The sequence below is a fragment of the Contarinia nasturtii genome, unplaced genomic scaffold (assembly GCF_009176525.2).
Source record: "Contarinia nasturtii isolate CC-2019 unplaced genomic scaffold, AAFC_CNas_1.1 Cnas_scaffold_630, whole genome shotgun sequence".
Classification (NCBI taxonomy): Eukaryota; Metazoa; Arthropoda; class Insecta; order Diptera; family Cecidomyiidae; genus Contarinia; species Contarinia nasturtii.
The window spans coordinates 3,559,185-3,585,219 of NW_022197981.1; the positions used below are offsets into that span (position 1 = coordinate 3,559,185).

The 26,035-nt window shown below is 33.3% G+C and overlaps 2 protein-coding genes across 3 annotated transcripts in view; one reads left to right on the forward strand and one right to left on the reverse strand.

The window, feature by feature from the left end:
* LOC116340041 overlaps positions 1–26,035 on the reverse strand; it is a 124,142-nt gene that overhangs the window by 14,159 nt on the left and 83,948 nt on the right. The window contains exon 4 of one of the 2 annotated variants that reach the window (XM_031766204.1): positions 21,061–21,234. The exons of the other annotated variant lie outside the window; for it this stretch is intronic. The gene's annotated coding sequence lies outside the window, so the exon portion shown is untranslated. The remainder of the gene's footprint in view (positions 1–21,060; positions 21,235–26,035) is intronic. 2 annotated transcript variants of the gene reach the window in all.
* Positions 18,946–21,215, forward strand: LOC116340042. The gene is made up of 5 exons (XM_031766205.1): positions 18,946–18,979; positions 19,087–19,244; positions 19,538–19,693; positions 20,246–20,431; positions 20,868–21,215. Exons 2-5 carry the CDS (start codon positions 19,161–19,163, stop codon positions 21,045–21,047), a joined length of 606 nt encoding a protein of 201 aa, XP_031622065.1. The 5' UTR covers positions 18,946–18,979; positions 19,087–19,160; the 3' UTR covers positions 21,048–21,215.

Sequence of the window (26,035 nt, forward strand, 5' to 3'; positions counted from 1 at the left end):
TGGAAAGTATAATAATAGTGCTACAGCTTCGAAACAAGCCAACACTAAGCACCAATTTATAATCTCTGCCATTGTTGATCATACTAATTTTCAACAAATTTTGCATTCCCACAAATGCAAGACTGTCTTAGAGAAGTGCTTTACATACGAACATACATGGAGATGTAGTTTTTGTTTGAAAAAAAAAATCCTCCATTTTTAATATTGGTGTCTTTTTTTTGCGGTGTTTCAGTTTAAACTTTAATTCTTTCAGCTCAACATTTTTGCTAAAATTGGAAAATCTGCACAAGATAGAGAACAAACATCCATTTGGATTATCTTGTCTTTGGCTTTGAAAAAATGTGACATTTTGAATATGAAAGTAATTAATGCTCGGCTTAAAAAGTCATGACAACGGTTTCATAACTTATGACAAGTTTTCGTTCAATTTTTTATGCTCATAACTTGTTCTTTAACAAATGAACCCTGCTGACAAAATATTCGGAGAAAAAATGTTTTTAAAAAAATCTCTCTCTATAATTTGCCATTGAAAAAAGATATGAGTCCGACGGTTCACTCATTTTGGTGTGCTATAATGTACATACATCACGATTAAGGTTCACATTTGTGGTGTTGTTTGCTTTGGTCTGACTTTGCCAAGTGCACTATATATGGCCAAATCTAATAAATAAAAATCAAGTGCATTTACCTCTGGCGAAATTATGAAATCATGGCACAGTATGCCTATCTAATAATCTATTCCAATTAGAATTTATTGTAAATACTTGCCAATCTATGTGTACGTGTAGATTGTGTCGGACGAGTCACAGTGCGAGATGGTTTTATATTGAAAATACCGATGTGGAACCACTGCAAATATTTTTATGTACCCTCGTGTTAATTTAGAAAGCATCTCAAAACATACATAACATCCCAATGACATTCAAAGCATTCCCAAATAACCAACTGGCCAGATTTGACGAATTCCAAATAAAATGTGAAAACCAAATATTATTAAAATATAATTAGGCTATAATTTGATGTGTGAGCATGAGGTTTGTGCACATTTAGCATATGTATATAGATATAAGTGTTTTTGTTGTATTGGTTGCACAGCGTGTGTTGTATTGATTGCGGTTACACATTTTGCCAATTTCATTCGCGACACAAGCAACGCGCTTATATTAATGAATTCAAATGCATTTCGTTACATTTATGTATTTATTCGTTCAATGTGTGTATAAATATAGGTATATTATATTTCGCAGCAACAAATTTCGAACGAATATTTTGCATTCAATGGAAAACACATTAACGTATAAAAAAACATATCGATATGAATTTAACACTATGTACTCATACAATTTTGACATGACATAAAAGACCAGTTATCACTCATTTTTTTTAAATTTGGAGTATGTGAGTCCAATTTTCAATATTCGTCACAAAATTCCCCTTGAAATCCATATACGACTGAAAGAAATAATTTAACGTATTGATTTAAATATGCGTGTAATAATTTTTTTTGTTGTGTTGTTTTTGTGTGCTTAACCTCGAACCAATGAATCGAGGCGCATTCATATTTTAACATAGACCCTTCTATTCGCATAATAAATTTTCTATTGAATATTGCACATTTTGTGATTTAGTTATGTTTTGTGTTTGGCCATAAAAAAGAGCACATCGTATAATATTCATGGTCTACTATTATGCCCAAAATCTATTGTGATGTTGTTAAAAGTGCGTACGCGAAAAATGGATGCAAGTTTTTTAAAATTGCATTCAATGCAAACCATTATAGCCAATTGCGTGTATCCTCTGCTTTTTGCATTAACAGCATGAGACTAATAAACATTTGACTCATTCGAAACGTTGAAATAAGTGCGTTGATCTTGAAGAGAAAAAAGACACCTGCCCCGTCACGCCACTTATTTTACGTGTGTCTTTATTAATATCATAGCATGAAATTGTAACTTACGAGGAGCACTCTTCCTGGAATCCGCTCCTTGCTGTGAATGTGTTAGTGTGATCGACGTTGATTTTATTGATGTATACTGCTACGAACTCAGGAGAGACTCTCAGCAAGTACACTACGCTTTTCTGAAGCAAGCGCGTTACTTCTTAAGTGTGATTTCATGCTCTGATTAATATGCGTGTACGTTAAACGTGCTACGTTTATTTAGATTTACTCGTACATTGCATACTGAATAAAATATTTTCAACGAAATTCAACGAACTTTATTGTTGTTTATAAGTATAAGTTAAGTACCGAGCATAGTCAATGAAATGCATGAGGTCTGAAGATGGTGAAATATTCACCCATACATAAATACATGCTTCCACACACAGTTTGCTTTAGTTAAAATAGCATTGAGCTAGCACCTGAATATCAGAACGAACGATATGAAAAAAAAAACATTAACAAACTTTCACACATTTATTGAAATCGCAACTATGTTTTCGACGAATGAATATTTCGACTTTTGACTTCCTTCAACGAGATAAATAGAAAATTCTCTCCCACGCAAAAAAGGGTATGGTCAATTTTGCTGAACCGTTCATCCGACATCGATAAAGCGATTTAATTAAAATTCTCTTTTGCTTTTGTTTCCTCTTTCTCTCTTCTCTGTCCTTCTCCCATGCTCTCTATTCTGTACTATACGTACTTATCTCGCATATAATGTCCGTAGTATAGTACGATTTAGTTTAAATCATACAAAAACCCCGCCCGTAAAAAGAGGGCAAGAGAAAGGTGGAGATAAGCGCTAATTTAAAACCGTTTTTTTTGCTCAACCAACCACTACATCATCGAAATTGGTAACGCACGTTACTGAGTGTATTTATGTGTAATTTCATCTGATTGGTGATATAGACTGTATTTGAATACAATTTGGAACTCACAAATGTATTTGATTTTAAAAAATTTACCATTAGAAATTGAAAATGTGTGATGAACGATTTAAAATTGATGAGCGAATCGATTCGGTTGAATTGAATTGATGTGATTCATAAAAGATGAATGATATAAATATACTATGCATTTTCGTGGTGTGCGTACGAATGCACATTTTGATAGTTTTAGATAGTTATCGAAAAGATATAAATTTATGTCGAGTGTATGATTGCCTACCGTGACATACATATCTCTATAACCAACGGCAGTGGTGAGCAGCCATTTTGGTTTTTTCTCTCCAAATTTTCAATCATGAAACATCCTAATGTGGTTAATATGTCGTTATCAATTAAATTCATTTCATATCTCTAATTTCCAATCGACATCAAAACAACGCATTTCAAATAATTTTCCCCATTTCACAATTTGCGCTGTATCATATAAAAAACTTCCAGCCACGCGTAAGGTCTATAGAGCAATCATAATAATTCACTCTAAAATTGCTAATTAGATACATTCTGCATACTTTGATCTGGCTCTCAACTATAAATTTAACAAAATCACATAGACTTCGCTCCGAACAAATTGACAGATTGATTCGGATTATTGATTTCGGCTGCGTACTCATAATTTTGCCATATTTTTCAAAATTAATGGTTTTTATTAAGTGTAGATAAATTCAGGGGCACCTTAAGGAAGCCAATTGAGCTAACTACTTTTCTCCTACTTTTCTCCTAACTACTTTACGTATTGTGCATGTGCACAACATTGAAGGTGATGAAAATATCAACGATTCAATTAAACTTTAAACAGCAAAAAGGAATTTTCGAAAAAGGGAATTTTGAGAGAGTTAACATAACGGCATATACACAAACCGGCGATGCTGTCTGCACTGGTCGTCATTTGAGATTCAGTGTGTGGTACCGTAGATGCGCTACTTACGAATTTAGTTATACATTAATGACAGTTTCAATGTTTGCAACTGCATTTTTATTGTGTTAATTAAGTAATTTAATTTGAAAATCTGGCCGGAATGAAACGTATTTACTCAACGGCTTCCTTCGGCCAAATTCTATCGTTTTTATTTGAAGAAATGATGAGAAAAAGTTTGAAATTCGGTTGCAAGCTTTTAGACTGTTGTTTAGTATTATTTGAACTCGGTTTTAATTGTATTTGAATTCAAAATTAAAGTGGAAATGATCAATGGGAAAATTAATTGTATACATACAGAGGTAATGAATAACCCCATTTCAAAAACAAATTTATTAAGTACATGAGCAAACAGCAAACAAGCATATAATAGAATTAAAAAAAAAACTGAACAAATGAAGCATACATAAATGGCGAAGAGAAAAAAAATATGATAATTGGATATGGCTGAAGCCGATTATAAATTTTAATGAGAATAACAACGTTTTTGACATCAAACAATTTACCATGTCTAATTTAAAATTGAGGTAGGTGTTTTGGTTTTGATGATATTGCTGGAAAATTTGTAATAAAGAACTTAAAAAAGAAGAAAATTAAAATGGAGCGAGTCGAAAGAATGTGTGGGATGTTTATGAAAATTTGTATTCGACTATAAGCCGAAAAAGATTCGGCATTCAATACATACTTATCAAAAATTAATTCTTCGACATTAAGAACAAGAACGAAAGCGAAGCATTTTAATTGAACAACCAAAAAAAAAATCGAAATGCAATGAATGATTCTTGAAAAGTTGGCAACTTAAATGATGCACACTTCAGACTGGCAAAAACAGATCATCATTAGTGTTATTCTTTTGTATTTCGTGAAATGATTTTAATGTAAACGAAGACTAAGTTGCTGAGCGCCGAGGCGATTGAGCGTGTAAAATCGGTATAACGGATTCGGAAGTGGAGGAGAATTTTAATGACAAACAAATTGAACGATAGTGCACGCGCTCACGATAGACACAGAGAGAATGAGAATAAAATAAAAGGAACGACGATCCTTGTGATATAATATAAGTGACGCAAAACGAACATTTAGCCGCTTCATCATTTTGCATCCATCGAATTTAGCTGCTCATGAATGGAAGTCATAGTTTTATGTTCGTTCAAAGAATAATATTGTGAACGGATAAGAAGAATTAATAAGCTGCAACAATGAGAACAGCGCGAATGCAACAAAAATTACAGTGCTGTGGGTGGGAATGGAAGGACGAGAAAAAACGTTCAGTTTAAACTAAGCTTATTGTCTTTTTTTGAGTTTTTTTTTTAATGCAATAAACCGAAAAGAGAAAATATTGCTTGATCCACAAATGATTGTCATTAATCCTGTCCATTTCAGCAAGGATCTATGTCGTTAGATATTTATAAAATGTTTGCGTTCATCCAATTTGGAAACTATAACAATACAGTCGCAGAGAGAAGGAGAGGGGGGGGGGGGGGAGAAAAAAATGGGGAACGAGCGTATGAAAGTAGATGAATTTTCTCTTCCTCTCATTTTCATTCGGTCTTACTCTGTCATCTGGTTACGTTGCGTCGATGTGTTTTTGTTTATATTTCGTCTCATGCGCTAAACTTATTTCCATCTTATTATGCAAATATCTTGCTTTTGTGTTGTGCCACCAAAATATACATTCCAGTAATTTTGACTCGGCACAACTTTGGATCTGCCAAATGGATTATACAATGATATGGAAAAATGTAAAGCAACTAGCCGAAGCGATGATTTTCAATTAAATTACGAGTAATTGAGAGCTCAAAGAATGTACGATGATATATAATTGAGTGAGAGTACGAGACAGATGAATAGAGAGAGAGAGAGTGAGAGAGGAAAAGGATAGAAAGACAGAAAGTGACACGATTTTTAGAGAAAAATATACAAGCAGTGCAAATGGATGGGATTTAAGTTAAAGTATATATAACAAGCAAAAAGTATCTATCTTTTTTAAAGAGTGACATACAATAACAAAGACAACACTAGCTCATGCCATTTTTCTCTCTCTCTCAATATTCAAAAATCGCCCTTTTGTTTTTGTTTATTCAGAGTTGCTTCAACCTCCAAATTGATTTAACTACTTGAGCACTGGGGGATGTAACTCCGGATGATATCTCCCCCCAAATTATTCAAGATAACCTCTCTCTAGGCGGCTGTCTAGTATTTTTCCTTAGACTTGATTTTGGACAGGGTTTTTCCGTAAGAAACTGAAAACCTTTTGGTAATTCTTCCAAGGAATGTAATACAATTATATATTTGGAACAGATCGTAATAGTTTGGAATAAGCGGTAATGTAAATCTCAACAAATACGCTGTTCTGTTGACAGAAAAACATTGTGTTTTCATTCGTCTGCGCTGAAAAATTTCAATATTTCTTTTTTTGTTGTAAATGTCTAATATATCTATTTAAATCATATTCAACATTTCTCCGTTGCAAATCATTCAATTTGCAACATGTATGCTAGCATTAAAGTACGCAATCGAAGAATACAAACAAAATAAAAATGGTTTTTAAAAAATGAATGAAATTACTAGACATTCACAAGATGTTTTTGTGTGGAAAAGATTAAAACAGTAAAATGCATTTTAATGAATCTGTAAATGAATCACGATACTCGGATCATAAAAACCTCAAAGTAATTGCTAAATGTAAAATCACTTAAATGATACTTTCCGTTTTTATAAATGAAATAAAAGAATAGACGTTTAACGTTTAACGTTTAACGTTTAATTCGCCAACACAATGGACTTGTATGAGAGTTTTATTGATATTGTTTATGGTTTGCATCATAGTAAAAATACACACAAAATGGAAACCAAAGCGTTAATTTCGTTTCCTGTTTAAATAACATCAATCAATGCGACTGACAAGGACCGTCGTATGTGTACACAAGAAATTATAAAATAAAAAAAATCAAGCAAATGAAACAAAAATAAGGAAATAGTCTCCAATTGAAAATTGTCTGTTATTTCACAATAATGTTTCGATAGTTGTAGATAAAAAAAATTCGAATTCTCTACGGAGAAAAATATTCTTAGATCACGGATACCATTTATCTTAAGGAAACAAATTACAGAAAAAAACCCAGTTTAGAATGTTCTCAGAAAAACAATTCTTCATTAGACACGAAAGAGGGAAGAAATGGAGAAAAAATATATAAAATTTGGTCGCATGAACATTTCATAAACCAAAATTGACCGTAGAAAGCCTTGTCCCATTTTCCATTATAAGCCCATCTAGAATAAAGTGAGAAATACGATTGAAATCGAGATGCGAAGGGAGAACAAAGAGAATGGAACTGATACACGTGGTTAAATAATGATGTCAATAAAACAAAAATGAAAATCCACTCAATAGCGACAAAATGAAATATACTGAAACGGATGTGCCGCTGTGATGAAGTGCGTAGACTTTGCTCTGTATTGGTCGAAATGTGGAGATGGATGGTAGCGACTATTGTGTCGAATCGAAAATAAAATAAGGATGAGAAAGTGTGAACGACCAACACAAAAATGTTTTTATTTGCAGGGGAGAGAATAAAAATAAAAATAAATAGTCGTTGACATAAATTGCGATGAAGGAGACTAAATAATCATTGTCTTTGCCATTATCGTTGTTTTCATCAAGTGTGCTCGATGCTTTTGCATTTGGTCAATGGTGCTTTCTTTTCCCCGTTTTTCTTTTTTATTTGCTTTTTTCGGTTTGTTTTCATTTTCTTTATTTTTGCCATGATTCTTCTTTCTCTATGGCATTCATGGCTGAGATTGTTTTTTTACTCAATAACAATGTGTTGTTGTCTGCATTTCTCTCTTAAGTCTCTTGCATTCTATCGGTGTGCGCTTGATTATTTAGTTTTATTTTTATATTTTCATTTGGCAATCGTACTGGTCGTTTTGCCGTATGAAATTGAATCGTGCAAGTACATTTATTGATGGTGCTTTGTTTGTTTTCGCCTGGTTTCCATTCCTGTTTCTGCTTACATTGGTATTTTTTCTCTCTCGTTCACTTCTCATAATCATCAACTCAAACGTTGAATTTGCATGGTAAACTCAATGGTAATTCAGCGATGATATAGAACGAAGAAAAAAATTATTTCCATTCAAACAGTTACACTTTTGAAACGCTATTTTTTTCATCCATCTATTGACGATTTTGTTTGAAGATTTTTATAAGGATAGACAGACAAAGAAAGAAAGAAAGAGAGAGAGAGAGAAGAGGCAATTTCAAAATGTGGCAACAGAGAAATTATGTATTCTTATTCATGTATATGTTATCGTCACTTTCTCACACTTCCATAATTTTCTGCCATAGCTACCGATCTTCGAAAGAGCTGCTCAAACTTAAATGAAATTTCAGTACAAACTTTTGACATTTTCCTAGAAATATGCATACTCACAAAACGACGTTGAAACATATCATAGAAGTGCTTCATGGACTCCCAAAGTGCAATCAAGTATAGAAAATATTTGCATAAAATCAATTAAATGAAAATTTCTCGTTTCGAAAGTCAAAAACTCAAAAGAGAAAAAGCAACGGATGCTCGCTTTCCCAATGCTAAGAAGATCCGCATACGACATACATAATATATCCATACTGAGCATACTGTGCTGGCCTAGTCGACTCCGAAGCCGACCGACCGTTCTCCGACCTCCTCGGATCGGTGGTCCGATTCATTTCGGTGCTCGGAGCTCGGACAAACATTATGCGATCCGATGTGAATGAAAAATCTCGGTGCAGTACTGCACTCATACTATGCACTCATCTTAATGAATTTGGTGAAAAGCCACTTCCACGCGGATATTCATCATTCTTTTAATAAGTGATACAACAATGACCGACAATTGACCGACAATGACCGACAATTTTAGGCATCTCGAAAGTACAGGCACTTTTCTTGTAAGTGTCGCTTTTTCTTGTATTCAGGTGCGGCACTTGAAAAGTTATATGGATTAGGTGCCACTAACAGCTCTGGACAATTCCTTCAAATGATAAAGTAATTTTACTTAACATGCCGAACAAGCGGAAGTTCTTTTTCAAGAAAAATGCCGTAAATATTTCTTCTTCCGATGTAAATTTATTCCAAATAAATTGAATATTTATAATTGACAGTACTTGGCCAAACATCCACACAAATTACACGAGAAATCGAAAATGTGTTTTTTCTGTCGTTAACTGTTGCATGCATGCCGTTTCTTATTTCTTGATCTATTCTTTCCATAAGGAAAACTGAATGCTTGAGAAAAATCATGATTCAAATTATTTTTAAGTAACAAAAATCGAGTCAGATTGTAGAAAAATGTGCATCACAAAGAATGAAACTTAATAAAACAACTCAAAAGAATGAATAATGAGGGAAAAATCCTATAGTTATATTTTTCAAATGAAAAATTATTTGAGTCATGATTTTTCTCACTCATTCAATTGTGTGCACAAACGCTACGGCGAAACTTTTCGGCGAGAACCGAAGACCAAACGAATATTTGCACCCTAATTCCTTTTCGCATGTATTTATTTAAAAATGTTGTTTATTTGAATTTATGGGTGCAATTTTGTTGCCATCGTTGGATGATGGCATTCGGTGTGCATGCGCTTATGTTGTGCATTATGTTCAATAACATACAGATGCGGATCGAACGTACGAAGTACAGTGTGTGTAGCAAACGGACTAAAAGCTCATAATAAGTAAAGTGTTATTAAAAGTGCCAAAATTGGCAACGAAAATAAGATTTACGGTGAAACGAGGACGCAACCATCTTGTATGATACGATGGCAGAATATATGTACTTTTATTTTTCTCAAAACCATTCCAAAAATTTGCTTTAAGTATTAGTAATTCGTTGTTCCGCCTGGCAGCCTCTTTCAATTTTATGCTCACTTTCATTCGGCTTGCCTATTTCTCTCCAAGTATTTTATTCAATATCTCTCGTCTCTCTCTCTCTCTCTCTCTCTTTCTCTCCCTTACTTTCTCGCCCGGTATTTATTTCCCCAATGTTTGCTTGTACAAATGTTTCTTTTTCTTGATCCCATAAAATACATTTCTCCAAAATTCATCGCAAAAAGTTTTTGGCTTATGATTTTATAAGCAATGTTTGACGTAACGGCAAAAAAAAATATTCAGCATAAGCTTATATGGTCGAGAAGAAGCGAATTGCTCACTTTTTTGAAGTATTGTTCGAAAATAGTATTACTTTAAACGAAGAGAGAACGAGCTTTACGTTCACACATATACCGATAATTAATAGTAAAACATGAAAGTTACACAGTACATTCTCTCTGGTTTTCTTCTCTTCGTATCTCTCTCGTTTTGTTGCTCTCTGTCTTAGTCTCTTATTCTTCTATTCTCAAACAGGAAATTGCTATATTTTATATGTATGCATATGAATTAATTTGCATGTTAATTGTTTCGTTATTTACATGAGTATTTTTCGAGTGCGTTCTCTCGTGTTTTCTCATTAGTTTGTTAAATATGTATATTCTCTGCATGTTTCATTCCGAAAAATATTTCACAGCGATTCAATTTGAGTTTTTTTTTTTGGTGAATGATAGAAGCTTCTGAATTGTTTCGCCATTTCTTTCACTCTTTCGCTTAGTGATATTTTGTTTAATTATTCGGAATCAAAAGTATATTTCGCATCTTTTTATTCATTCAAATTCAAAGAGACTTTAATGCACCTTTATCATTTTGATCAGAAAAGACCACTAGCTAACATATAATCTCCAATTAGTTTGTTGATACGAATTAACTAAGGCTGAAAATTTGAAGATTTCTTCAAAAAATTAAAGAAAATTATTTGAATTGAAACACATTCATTCCTCTCATTTTCTTTTTTCTCCTTTTATCCAGCACTTTGTTGGCATTAATTTGCTTGAGATATAACACCTTATATTGTTTACATTTCTTGGCCAGTGACATAAACCACTTACCAGTTTCAAGTCTTTTTGGTTTGGTTTCACAAAAATTCATTCTCTTTTGAAATGCTGTTGATTATGTGTGGCAAACGAGAATACAGTTGGCATGCAATTAATGAAGTTGACGTTTGATATCAAAGGGACAACAGATCTTTAGTTGACGTAACAAGAGAAATCATCTCTCTCTCTCTCTCTCTCTATCTCTCTCTCTCTTTTTTTTTCAAGTCTCGATTTTGCATTCGACTTTTCTTTTATTTGAAATGGATATTAGTGTCATTTCAAGTATTGTGCTTATTGGTTGATAAAATTTATATTTCCTTTTATCCATGTTATCGTACTTGACAGCGAATAAATCGGAACAAGAATGTTTTTCGACCACAAGCACATATAAAACTAAATTAAAAACTGCACTTGTTGTCAGTTGTTATATTTGACTTGTTTAGTTTCAATTGAATTAAACTTGCATTCATGTAAATTCAATGCAGACAGATATGTGTAATATCGTTATTTAGCTATAAAATTATTCGAAACCGTCTTCTTTGCCATGACTTTATTTCAAGGCATACCGTCAGATTAAGTTACCATTAATAGAATAAATTTATCAGATAAATCGATATGTTCAAACGAATTTGTTATTTTTCTTCAAAGCACGACGATGACATGAAAATGCTACAAATTTGGGTCATTTAACATAAACACACACAGACAACCTTAGTGAAGTTGCCCATTATCGTTGTGCTTTTTTTTCTCAAGAAAAACATCGTTGCCTGTATAATCAGAAACTGTTTCTCAGAACAATATATGTGGAGAAGGTGCACCCTAAGAAACAATCTCTGTATGCTCTGCTTTATTTTGAGCGAATTTTGCCACATCTTGCTCTTCGGGTTTCACTTCATTAATATAACATTCTGTGATTGAATTGAACATGTCATGCAAATGTTGTCAAACATTTTTTCCCTCCCTAACTTCAACACAATGACTATATGATATCTTATATTCCGAACCAATTTGATGTTTTACATTAGAAAAGCGCTTTAGTCAATTATTTTTTGGCGTATATGCCATTGTGTAATCATCGAAATAAATGTAACGTTTGCTATTTACATAAACCAAAATATGATGAAGTGAACGGAAAATGTTGTTGTCTTTCAAGAATTACTAACAAGTGTGAGCTTTCGTTCGTAGGATGTGCCGTTAGTGAAAGAACAGAAAAATGATTTGAAACTGAAAGAGTCTGTGAATGAGATTTTCGTCAAGGATACGAAACACTATATTACTTAAATTCATTAGAATATTGAATTCAGTATGCGCGCCGTACACACATCACACTTAATGGAAATGTAAAATTATGATATACAACAATAATTCGAATACAAAATTAAATTGCAGTTGTGCTGGTGTCATTCAAACACTCATAATAATGATGATTATCATCGTTGTTGTGTTGAGCCATGTATATATATATAGACTGAGATTCAAACAAATTGAGTGAGAACGTGTAATGAACGGTTGCAATTGAATGGTGGTGCGCGCGCAATTTACTTGGCCAACAACTTCAGTGTGGTTCATTTTTCTGTTTATAACATCTGAATAAAATGTGCACAGCTATTAAAATCTCATGTTCCAGCCCGTCAGATTAAAATGCTTTAGCCAAAGACAATTTCACTTCAGCTTGTTTCAATTTATTGAACGCCTGACATTCAATTCAATTTACTCGCACAATTTTCGCTTGTTCATTGTTTGTGCTAGTATGCTGTACAGTCAGATAGTGGATATGCCATGCTCATCATCCAAAACTACAAAAAAAATATATGAAGTAGCTTGGCTTTACTTCGTACACTGAACTGGAACAACAAAAGATGATGGATGCCATCCACTGGCATAGATACATCAAATATCTGTAAGTTTCGTACATGATATTTTCACAAATAACAATATCCAGTGCACACTGTGCAGTACATTGTACGCTATCGTTATTTACATGAAATTGGAATTTCCCTGACCAAAAAAAATGAAATAAATACACACACACACACTTCCACATTAATGCTGTATACCATATGGTTCAAAATAATTGAAATATTTCATTGTCAAAACCAAATTTCGGTGATGCCACTTTACTTTCGGAACGATAACGTGTACGCCAACACTAGATTTCCATGCGGGCTCATGTTTGACATCAATCGCGCGCGCATTTCTCATGTAGATTGCATCGAAATTCATGGAATATTTGAATACATGCTTAAATTACAATAGTAAAATGAACAAAAGGCGATTGTTTGTGTATGTGTCTGTGTTTCTCTCTCTTTTTCTCTCTCTCTCTCTCTCCATCTCTCTGTGCATGAGAATATGATAAAAAACGAAAGACATTCAAAGCTTATGTTCTTGCTGTTCCTCACAAATCACACACAAAGTTTAAATGTTGTTATCATATGTGAAAGCAGCATTGGAAATAATGTCAAACACACAACAGCCATGACAACAACACTATATTGCATTCTATGAATGTTTAATCAAACTACAGTGCTAGCAATTCTCAACAAATTTCACTGTCTGTAAAATCTAGCGTTCACTCATTTGACATCGCAAGTAATTCAGAACGCGATTAACAACAAACTCAACTTAATAACGATAAGAACGTTTTATACTTTCAATTATTAAAATATGTACATATACAATGGCCCGGTCCAATGAACCAACTCAAAAACTATAATAATAAATAATAGTGCGAACCGTTTTAATTTTAGTTAAGAATGGTTTGTGTACAATGCTACAATGACAGCTGATCGCCAAGTTGTCGGTATAAAATGATTGTTGCACTTGATTGGATGTCGGGAGTATGGAACATCTGGATAACAGTGGAATATTGTAGTGTAACCAAGAGTTACGTTTAAGTATAGTTTGGGCAAAGTGACAGCACTGTTTTCTCTGCCATAGTTGTGTGTATATGTTGGCTATTGTTGCAACATTTGAATTGTGAGAACGGATTCGTTTTCATTCTTTATCACTTTTCGCCATGTATTGCACAACCGTCGGTGTGGTGTTTTCCAATTGAACAGAGAAATGTTTTAGATTGCTATCACTTGGTAAAACGACATTTTTGTTATCACAACATGGTGAACACAAAAAAAAATGTGATATTGAAGCCGCAAATTTCGATCCATTATGACTGTTGTCTTCAAGAGTTTTCAATTTTGTGTACAACGTTCGACCAACAGAGAAAAGGCACAAAGAGTTACCTTCGTAAAAATATATTTTGACTTTTATACTAGGTCAGTTTCAAGTTACAAATTCAAATTTGAAAAAAAAAAAAATTAAAATCAACCCGCCATCCCATTTTGTTCGCACATTATTACTGAAATGAAAATAAAAACATAGATTCCTAGAAATATTGTGTGTATGCACTATGCATGCAACCGTGCGACTTTTATAAATCATTGCGTCTTCGATTTTACAAGTCAGTCATTTTATTTTCACAAGGGACACACACAAACACACATAGAGAGAGAAATAATGTGGCACACACTCACATTACATTTCACCCATGAAATAATTGGCCAACGGCGATGTGGAAAAGGTTTATAGACTGATACTCTATCACAAAATACCCGGACGTACCGCCAACCAAATAAATTTGATTAGAATTTTGAAAATTCTCTATCATTTTACACCATTTCGATCATTTTGTATCTCTCATCCAACTCCCTATTCCGTTCTTTTTCTCTTGAATACTTTCTGGTTTTTGCACATATACATTGTCTTCGTTTTCATTTTGAATCAGAATACAAAATATTTCATAATGGAAACGATTCACCGAATTTCTGTAATAGAAAAGAGCCAGTTCTGGCATATGCATGTATGCATTTAATGTTGTTTTCCGTGTTCATGCATGGCACTCCACATGTGAACGGAAATTTAGCCACAGGGAAAAATTGTGCGTAACGCGCAACAAGAAAGCAAATTGTAAGAGAAAATTAGATGAAAAATGAAAATATTAGAGAGATGAATTGGCCATTGAAAATTTAAAAATGTTCTCAATATAAGTATAAAAAGTTTGTGCGTTTCCGATTTTTAGTTTGATCGTGTGAATTTGAGGATTCATTGTGTCAAACAATATTTGTTATGATGCAATTTAAATGGATATAAATGTGCATTTAAGAGTGATTTTATTTTCTTTGGATTTGTCATTTGTGCATCACTTGGATGTTGAATTTTAAATAAAAAAAAACCTTTAAAAATATATTGATTTGAATGGTTTCTATGTTAACTACTTTATTTATATCACTTCATTGCTGAATTGTTCTTTATTCTCATCAAGAAATCCTTTGAAATTGTGAGTGAAAATCAGCCAGAGAAGTGAAAATTTATTGGATTATGCGATTGAAGAAACGTTGCAAAAACTACATCGGCCCGAATGCCTATAACAGTCTCTTTCACATTTTGTATAAGCCAAACAATGAATGGAACACAAACGAATGCACTAACGATGCAACACCAATTACTCATTCTCAATATAAAATAAAGTAAAATTCGGACAGTTTTGATTCTTCATATGTATATTCATCTGTCTCTTTATATTTGAACGATATTGTAGTGATTGAATAAAGTGGCATTCAGTTTGAGGCTACACAGAAAATATCACAGAAGATTCTCATCAACACGTTTGAACCCGATGGCATAAAATGCACTCGGAATGGATTAGGCGTGAGCATCGTCACAAGCCATATATATAGTATAATATAGCATACAAATGAAACTGTATCTATTTATCGTCGTTTCGAGCTGAAGGGCATATTATATAGGTATGATGAGCAAAACCAAAACTATTGAGGAAAATAAACATCAACCGAATGCAAAATGAGAGAAGAACGGTATACTTTATGTGCATTGTTATGGGAATGCATTCGAATGAAAAAAGCACACAAACAAATTAGTTACTGACTACATCCAGGCAATCAGGCTAGCCGATTATTGCAACAAGCACTGAAATGATGCCGAAATGTGAATGCTATTCAACTCGATGCAAAGAAGAAAAACGACAAAATGCCTGATGTTCTGTGGATAAGTGTGCTTTGAGTATGCGTATGGATGACCAAAAAACGGCATCCAACATTCCGACGAAAATAAAAATCGACATGATAAAAAAATGAGACCGAATTTGTATAAATGAATGAATGAGAAACAGAATTGGAATGGAATACAAACCATGTTGGCCATTGTAAGCATTTTCAGTAATATACAAAATATATCTGAGTTCCGTGCGTGTCAAAACTCCGGTATAGACATGGAAAAGTGAGAATAGTACATGAAAATATATGATAATATACATTGTATTCAGCACTCTCTCTATATATATCTCTGTCTGTCTCTTTCTCTTACTCTTTGTCTGTCTTTATCTCTCGAGCTCTATCTATTGCATGCACAACAAGAATATTCTAATCCCAGCTATACATATAAAATTAACTCTTTCGTTTAATGTATGCTGATACATCGTTGTCATTGTTGTTGGCATCGATGCTGTTGCCTCCGTCGCCAACGTCGTCGTCATCGTCGTCACAGTTTCAGCAACTATTATCATTGTTCATTTTAAAAGTAAAGCAAAAAGTATTCCCTCTCTCTCGCTCTCTACGCTATTTACATTCAAACGATGTTCGAGAAATTCGATATGCTCTTGTTGCCACCGGCGGCTCTGCTTCAATAGCATTGGCTGGTGTGTTTGTGTTGGTGTGGATGCATCACATATTCAGTGCATATGATTATAATGGTTGATGGAAAAATTCTCTGGCAACATTAACGTATTTAAAACTACAATGGGAAACGATGTAACGATCGCACACAAAACTTCCATTACAATCATCGAAAACAGCCAAACAGAGTGAAGGAGGGAAAAAAAACGAACGAAATTTAGATACAGACACCGAAAGTGCATTCAAGTGGAAATGGCATTGGTAAAATAGTGAAAAACTGTACAACACTGTTTAGATGTGCGTTATTTCGTTGTTCCATATCTCGTTCTCTCTTCGTTATCCTTAAACGTTAAAGTGCATTCAAATGTCGATACTTGCACGCCATTTTTGAAAATTATTATGATTATCAAAAGGGTTTTTTTTATTGTTTCGCTTAACTTGTTGGTACACTTGTTTGCCCAAAGATTATTACCATATGTACCAAATAAAGATGCATGCAATTGTATATATCTCAAACGAACACAGAGATCGTGCGCTACTGCACAAAAATTAAAAATAATCACTTGCAACCGAAGTGTTGCGCCCATATGTCGAATTTCCTTGAAAAATAAAGCACACACATACACACACAAACTGAAGCTCATAAAAAGCCGACGAATCCATCGAGTGTATACTTAACACTTTAACGCTCGCTCACAAAACAGCACTTGAAATAAAGTTCGATATTCAACATTAACATGTGAAATGGCAATACTAGAGCATTTTATTCATTCCCGTTCTTTCTCTTTCTTTCTCTGCTCTCCCAGGTGGTGTTCCGCGCTGCATTCTATTTGATAAATCATCCAGAGGGTATTTCAATTGACACTTCACTATTTCAAGTGGTTTTATCGAAAGGTACATTTCGTGTATGATATGAGTTGATTGGCATCCACCATCAGTGAATAAATTAACGGGCTATTTTCTTTTTCAATGCAATCCATTGCGGTTGTCCTCGTCATTTATAAACCATTTCATTCTGTCTCTTTCTCACTTTATCTCAATTGGTGTGCATCGGTCGGATGGCATCTACTTTGAAATAATGTGAAAACGAAATGTTTTAAGTACCGTTTATGAGCTTTACTCTGGCAAAAAGTTACGAAAATTCATATATTTTAAAGCAATGATCTTACAGTGAATCAGGCAGCGAAAAGTATATATGAATAAATTATGTGGCATTACAGTCGGGTGAGGTACAATGAACTTTTGGCCTAGGCCATTTTGTCGCGTTTTTGGTGCGTTCGCGTTTATTTAAAGTGTATTAAAAGTCGATTATTTATCTAGTGTTCTATGAATGTGTTTGGAGTCGACAATTGTGGGCGACATGCATTTTCTCTAGAGACCGTGTAAAAGCCATGAATAAAAAAAAAATGCCACCATCGAACCATAGAAATGTCCGTGCGCCGTTTCGCATACACACACACACATGAACTGAAGCATTTTGCTTTATCGATTATTATTGTCTGGTGTGTGCGTCGGAACGGAAAACTTTATTCTCATCCAAACTTTGAAAGTTGCTTTGAGCATCTGTTTGTCGCCGTCTTTTTATCGATTTATAAATTATTCTATTTGGCTAATTTTTAAGTCGCCTTGATATTTTGTCGTCAAGAACACGAAACCAAATTGCATTATCGCCAAAATCATGGACGGTATCGTTTATCAACACGAACACAACGAAACCTACCCTTTTACGATTACCACTTTTAACATTATTAAATATTAAAATAAGTTTTTTGCAACACCTTCTGTTTGTTGAGCTGATCAAACCATTACAGAATGTTTACCGTTTTATCGATAATTTTAATCAGTTTGTATACATTTCAGACACAAATTGTACATAGTATTATGATAAATATTTACACAAACAAACAGCGAATAATCATGATGAATGCAGTTTTTTGGCCGAAAGAGAGAGAGAGAGAGAGAGAGAGAGAGAGAGAGAGAAGGAAAAACATATCCATATACAATTGCAATCAGCACGGATCATTTTTAATTCAAAATCGATAAATGTTGGATTTAATCCATCTTAAGAACTAAAATCCTTACCAAAATTGTAATATTTCTTGTTCCTTTGAATTACGTCGATTTTCAATTGGCAATTAGTGAGATTCACATTTATAGTTGTGTATAATTTGAGTTTGACAGCAAAAGGGAACAAAATCAAATTCACAATTTTAAATGAGAAATCTGATTGTATGGCAAATAGGGTAGGGCATTGTATGCTGTGTTTTAAATATCGTTAATTTCGAGTCTGTAATTAGTGCGAAGTGGCTTTTAAAACAAAATCATCAATGAGTTTGTTTATGATTTTTATGACAACTGTAATTAAATGGTTCAGTGAAGGTTTGGTAAACCATCCGAATATAGGAAATGTGCTCGATGCAGACAAAAAAATTATACAAAACTCATATCAATGTGACGGTAAATCGATATATAAATGGTAAATGTTCCGATATAAATATTTCAGTCGTGCACTTGCTTTGAATTAACTACACAACAAGCAATCAAGTAATTTGTCTATGTCAAAACAGAAGCGAACAATACCCCCCAAAATACTGGAAATTCAATTTTTACTGAGTTTTTTTTTTTTTTTTTTAAAGAAAATTATTGGAAAGGAAATCAACGAAAGAGCAGCTATTATATGAACGTGTGATTTGTTCTGTACAATAAAGTATATACAGTGCGCGCAATGGAGAAAGCCAACCAAATGAATGTCCTCAAATTTATGGTCATAGCTGGCGTGATTGCATCACAAATACCAGTTGAATGTCACGTATGTTTTAATTTACAATTTGATTGATGATTTGTTTGCATTTTGTACATTTGAAATAAACATTTTGGAAAAATATCAAAGAATCAAACAAATGCAGTAATAACAGCAACAGCAAAAAGTACCAACAAATCAGACATCGAACAGCAATAGCCAGGCAAACTGGCAACAAAAAAGTGAATGCATACAATATGGCAAGTATGCATGAAACGTGGTTTTTCTGTGATGTGGCTGTTGTCGTTTGTTGTTGGGTTTTTTATTGTTGTTGCATATAAAAATTTTTATGTGTTTTACAGCTAGAAAATTCATTTGAAATCGAAAAATTGGATTGCACCTATGATGCAAGCTATTTTAATGAAGGCAGCGGAGAATGTGCATTGAAAGCGGTCGACGGTCGAAATAAATTTGTCAGTGGTCACGGTGAATTAACAAAGTCTATCGATGAACTCAAGGTGAGTGTAATGCTGTGCAGAACACAAACTAACAACAATGTTTCTTTCTCAATTCCGAAAACTTGAAAATAAAAAATGAAATGCAATACATAACGTGTTTGGTGTGTGATTTGATGTCGGCCAATTGTGCAAATGTTCCACATTTCCGCAGGGGACAAATGAATTGAGCAACTTGATTTAAATAGAATCTTAAATGATTTAGTGTTATGACTCACAACGCCAGACTTTCATATGAATCGCATACAATTTATTCACATTTTTTTCTCTTTTTTTTTTCTTGCTGAATGAATGATGTCAATTTTAAAATGGCTCCTCTACCAAAATACAAGCAAGCAAAAAGAGAATACGTCAAATCTGAAACAACGTTAAAACTATAACAATGTGACGATTTGATTACCGAAATGTTTTCTAAAAGTGAATGTAACAGAAGTTAATGTGAATTCGCAAATGTATCTCATTACTATAAAACTATCTATTGCATTTCATTTAGTTTTATTCATTGTGCCATCACATTCTCATGCTGTGTAATTTTCTCTAAAAATCAATTTTAAGATCAACGTTCAAGTGTATTTTGGAGATGAAAGTGCGTTGGCAGACGGCCATTTTAATTTATTGTTCAACATTTCGGAAAATCTGTGCCATTTGGCTGTTGAAGCAAAGACGTCTGGTGTTGCATCGATGGTTCGTCCTATATGGCAACAATATACAAACTTGCCGCTCGAATGTCCAGTCGAAACAGTAAGTATAAAACCATTTAAACTCACACAAAAATCAGAAAAGAACCAAAATAAACCGATAAACGATTCACTTGGCTGAATGTTTTATGATTTGCAGAAATATCTGATTTTTTTAAAGTCATTTCTGCATGATTAATTTAAATGTAAATGTATAGTTGCTATTTTTTTTCTCTATCTCTCGGTCAATTGATAGTTTATTGAGTGTTGTTTGAACGATAAATATTAAATTTATTGCTGAATTTAACTATCGATACTAAAAAAAATCGCTGACTCGCTTCATTCTGTTCCGACTCAAGATAATTGTTTTATTATGATTTTTTTGGAGGATAGCTAATTCTTGATGACTTTATTATTTCATTTGATTCTTGATTCTTGATTTTATTTCTTGCAAGATACTGATTGTCTTGTAGCGTTTAATTCAGATCGTCTTTTTTCAGGGAACATATTATTTGAACGACATGGACTACAATGATTTAGCTGGACAATTTATACCGGTTACTGTTCCAAATGGACAATATAAAATCCACATAAAAATTCTTCATAAAAATGACACCGTATTGAGTGAATCAATTTTGCTGGCAATCACAGCAAAAAAATCAACTTTAAATTCAGAATAATTATTTGACGTACATATAACGTTGATTATGGTCCTCGAAAAAATCGCAATCTCTTCATGGAATCATATATACCGGCATCGTGTTTTTCATTTTGTTTTGTGACTGTGTGTGTATTCAGAGTTCAATTCAATTCGTAACCACTTTACATTTTATTCAATAACGAGTTGTTACTGGTCTGTTTGGTTGGCTGGAAACATTAAGAATATTTTTATTATCACGAGTGTTATGTTTATTGTTATTTTGTGGTAAATCATTTAATTTCAATGGATAAATACAATATTGGGTTGAATTTGGTTATAAATATTTATTTTTTTCGGTACTGTATGTCGATTATCTTTCGGGTTCCTCATTTTGCAACTGGCACACTAAAATAACGCTGATTGCCATCAGATTAAATGCAAACAACATTTTTGTACTTTAACTTTATAGCTTGCTTGATATCCCTGTACCATCTTCTCTCTCTCTTTCTCTGTGATATGGTTCGAGAACACGGTAATTTTTTCATCATCATCAAATCGATATTATCAGGTGATCGACTGCAATAAAATTAACGAACACGAAAAAAAAAATCCATTCAAAATGGAAAACATTCCAAAAATGGATGAGCAAACAGAAGATGCAGCAGAAAAAAAACGACTGAAATTAAAATGCATAAATTTGCAAGTAATTTTACATTGGATTTAAACCGACGATCCAAAATGAATTACAAGAACGCCAAAGATATTGTTGTTGCAAAAATTCCAAAACAACAATCGCAAAAAAATAAATGAATCACCAATTTACCGGTAATCGAAATGCAACTCGATTCAAGTGAACAAACAAAACAAAAATTGATTTTTCAATATGATCTAAAAAAAGAAGAAGAAGAAATAAAATCATCTCTTTAATTCGAAACAAAATACTTGTGAACCACTGAACGAATGAATGACTGTCGCCATATAAACGCAAGGTGAAACAAATTGGATAACCGAAAGGCAAGAAATAAAAATGAACAAATAAACCACAACATTTCAAACCACAATGACAACCTTTTTTTATGTTTTCTTCTCGTTTGTTGCCATAAAAAAATCTATTCATAATGCACACGACAATAGATTGTTTTCATGTAAATTCATATAAAATCAGTTTGAAATACCAATGAACAAGGTATAAATCCAGCAGTGTACACACAAATTGCAAATGCAACAAGAGGAATACACGGGTAAAAAGTAAGGGAAAGAGCACAAATTATTCGCTAGAATTCATTCATAAATGACGATGAGTGATGTGCGCTTGCGCACTGCCCAACCATTGCGCTGCTGTCAGTTTTCGAAGCAAAAAACGAACCAAAATTATCTACCGAATTTTTTTATTTCGCTCTCTCGTTTATTGTGTATATTGAATTTACCACGCACATTTAAATCTTGATTAAATATGTAAATTTGATTAACCGATTGCTCATGGTGGCTATATAGATGCAAAAACACACACACACACACCCCGAACAAAATAAAAACAACAAACACGTGAAAAATCAACATTGAAAACGACAAAAATAAAACCAAAATACTATGGTATACCATTTGAAAATGCTACATTGAAATTGTTTATACATATAATATTTGCATTAAAATTTCAACAGACAGTCGTTATACTATGTTTGATCATACAGATGTGAGACAATTTCAACCTTTCTCACTTAATATCCCTTTTTAACGAGAGATTCGAATGAACATACAATCATTGCACACTCTTTTTTTCGGTCCGCGGTAGCAGTAGCGGCTGCAGCAGCGACAGTAGTACAACAACAAAAACAACACCAGCAAATGCGACAGCCCGAATTTTTATCCATATATTTTATCTTTAATTTTGTAATTTGATTTCGTTTCATTTTCAGTTTGCTCCATATGCACATTATTTAAGCATATAACCAGAATAAATGGTAGCGCACAATTGACAACCGCCAAATCACAGTGCTTGCACTCGGGCTAACATGCATATTCACATGCTGCCAAATGGGAGATGAAACCAGCGAGCGCACGCGCGAGCACATATAAAAATCACAATCGCTATAATGGCACAGAAAAAAAAGAACATATAAAAACGAATTGCAAAATGCCAGTTTATAATAATTAACTATCGTTAAAAATGTCTGGCTGAAGCATGTGAGACAGCGTCGTTTGCGACGAATTAAAGCAGATGCTTATCTCTATCTCTCTTTCGTTCGTTGGCTGTTCTTTTTTTGCGAAATACGATGGAATTTTCAGCATCGATTGTTTTGGATTAGAATTTGTAATAATTTTTTTTCTATCTACACAATTAGAGCACAAGATCTCGATGTAAACGCGCCTATCATCAAGATATGAACTATATTGTGTATATGTGTACAAAAATGGTAAAACACACATTTTTAATACCACAAAATCGGTTGAATGTAAAATTGAATCTCATTAAACCAAACGAAACAAAAAAAAAATGTTTGATATTGTTTCTGCTGTCACACCGTTACTGTTGATTGCGACACATGCAAAAATTGCACCAAAAAAATAAGCGACAGACACTGTGTGAAAAAAAAAAAATATTATTGATCGAACTGTGGACTTATCATTACGCATAATCTGTTCAGCAATAGCGATGAAATCATTTGCGTCAACAATCAATGTGCCTGTTTATTTTAATTCGTTTATTCGTTCGCGATATTCATTCACAAAATGTGATCTCGAGAAAATCTAGATGTTGAAATAATTCAATTCAATTTGGAATTTCAAAAATCGTGGTTTTAATAGGAAATTGGTGATAGGTGGAAAAAGCATTTTCACAGCGATCAAAATGTATATACCATCCCGTTTGCATTGCAGATTTATCGAATCGACCACCACAGTCTGTGTCGCCTAACTTTGGCTATTTGTTCATTCACTGCATCGTAATAGTGTATATTTATTTCCAAGTCAATTCTCCAGTCGACCAATACATTCGCTTAATCATTTCACAAATTCCCATGTATCATCCATTCAGTTTATTTGCCAGAAGAACTTGTTTGTTTTGCGTATATGATATTTAATTTTCAATCCGACCGACATCATCATCCTCATCATCATGATCATCGTCGTCATTCAATGGCAACGGTCATTCATTATATATAACTTAACGAATGTTGACACGCATTTCCGTTTCGATTCGATTTCATCGATTTGTGTTCGATATCGTTTGTACATTTTGTAACTTGAAAACTTTTGCTTCAAGACAATTCATTGTGGTTGCATGTTGGAATCGAAAACAATGCACCGAAAATTGGATATAATAACTCCCAGCTCCAATCGTCAATCGACTGACTATTTAGATCGTTAGAATTTAATTAGCATTTTGTGTTTAAATCACACTTTGTCTATGTTTAAATTATGAAACATTTGTCACACATTTTTGACACTAGAGTTTCTTGTTTCTGAAATACAATGCCAATTATCAACTACGTTATTTACGTATAATAAAGCTGTCGTACAATTTTGATTACTCTTTTCATTACGCCTCCATCCAACCCCACAACAAACACAAGAACCATTGTATACTTCAGTGAGTGCATGGTTCAATGAGTGTGTCTCCAATTCGGCCCGACTAATTTGATGATGTCAAAAATGCATTGCATATATTTCACACGATATATCACAATATTCTATTGTTTAATCATATGGATCAATAATCAAAGATGCGGTGTGACAACAACATTTTGAATTATAGGCGAGCAGTAACAGCAGCATAACAATGATATTTACATGTAAATACATACAAAATTAGAACTTCGGCATAATGTCTCCATAATGGTTCATATTGAGATTTGGTTTTTCGATAGTGGCGGCTGTAAATGATAAGACCAAAGAACATGTCATTTTGCTCAAGCAAAAGATAAGCGGTTTTTTAGTCTTTTCAATTCATCAATCGATTTGTATTTGAAATTTGAATTTTATTTTCAAAAATGCACCACCGCCCATTTCGTTTTACTATGAATTTTCGTGTCAATTAAGAATCATGTTCCACATTGGCTTCGATATATTGTGTATTAATTCCAGCTTTAATCTGCTTACACGGTGACATTTTGTTTGTCATGAAATGCTGAATAATAAAGCATGCTTTACGTCGTGTGTCTCTCTCTCTCTCTCTCTCTATCTGTGAATATTTTTTTTCTCTTCAGTACACAATGTACAATTCATTTCGATTTATTTCGCATGTGTTTTATTTGTTTGTTTTTTTTTTTTTCATAGAATATGAACAAACAATTTGAGCACATAACACGGAAGCGGAGTATAGCGAACAGAAGTGCACACTTTAAATCGGATGTTTATAAATTACTCAGCAATACCTTAACAACGGATGAAATATATCAAATGTTGAATGATGCAATTGTCAAGGGCTCATCTCGATGTTTGCATATTTATATGTATAACGAGCATAGCGAATTTCTCATGTATTGAATTGATTGTCGAATTTAAAAGCGCAAATATTTTAGATTCAGCATTGAAATCCGACGATATGTTAGTAATTTAGGGGGTCAGATTTCAAAGGGGTAATTTTTAAAACTACATCTTATCTATTATAAGCTTCTGGACAAAATTGACGTTGAAAAAACCCATTGTTTTTTTGCCAAACACCCCACTAAATCTAAAGAATTTTCCGAACCTCAGGGGGTTCCAATCCTCCGTTTCATATTGTATGGGCTTAATAATTTAAATCATTCTTCAAATCAATAAGACATAATGCAAATTGCATTCAGACCAATGAATTTGACGCCGAAGAAATGCATTTATAAATGATATTTATACTGTCGGTAACCGCTACAGAAGTAATTGATATATCGCGTGAAATTCTATCTCGAAAGTAAATGTGATGGGAATGATGAATATAGTAAAATCAATACCATTTGAAAACCATAGAAGCACATATTCTTTGAAGAAAAGTCAAAAATTCTTTCAATTGGATAGGGATTTTCGCCGAAAAAAGTGATCTTCAAAAAAATG

What these genes read in the sequence shown, in the direction of transcription:
- LOC116340042 (XM_031766205.1), top strand. Translation starts at nt 19,161, where the DNA reads ATGGAGAAAGCCAACCAAATGAATGTCCTCAAATTTATGGTCATAGCT. An exon ending in AGTCTATCGATGAACTCAAG is followed by an intron (nt 19,694 to 20,245) that starts GTGAGTGTAATG and finishes ATCAATTTTAAG; the next exon opens with ATCAACGTTCAAGTGTATTT. An exon ending in TCGAATGTCCAGTCGAAACA is followed by an intron (nt 20,432 to 20,867) that starts GTAAGTATAAAA and finishes GTCTTTTTTCAG; the next exon opens with GGAACATATTATTTGAACGA.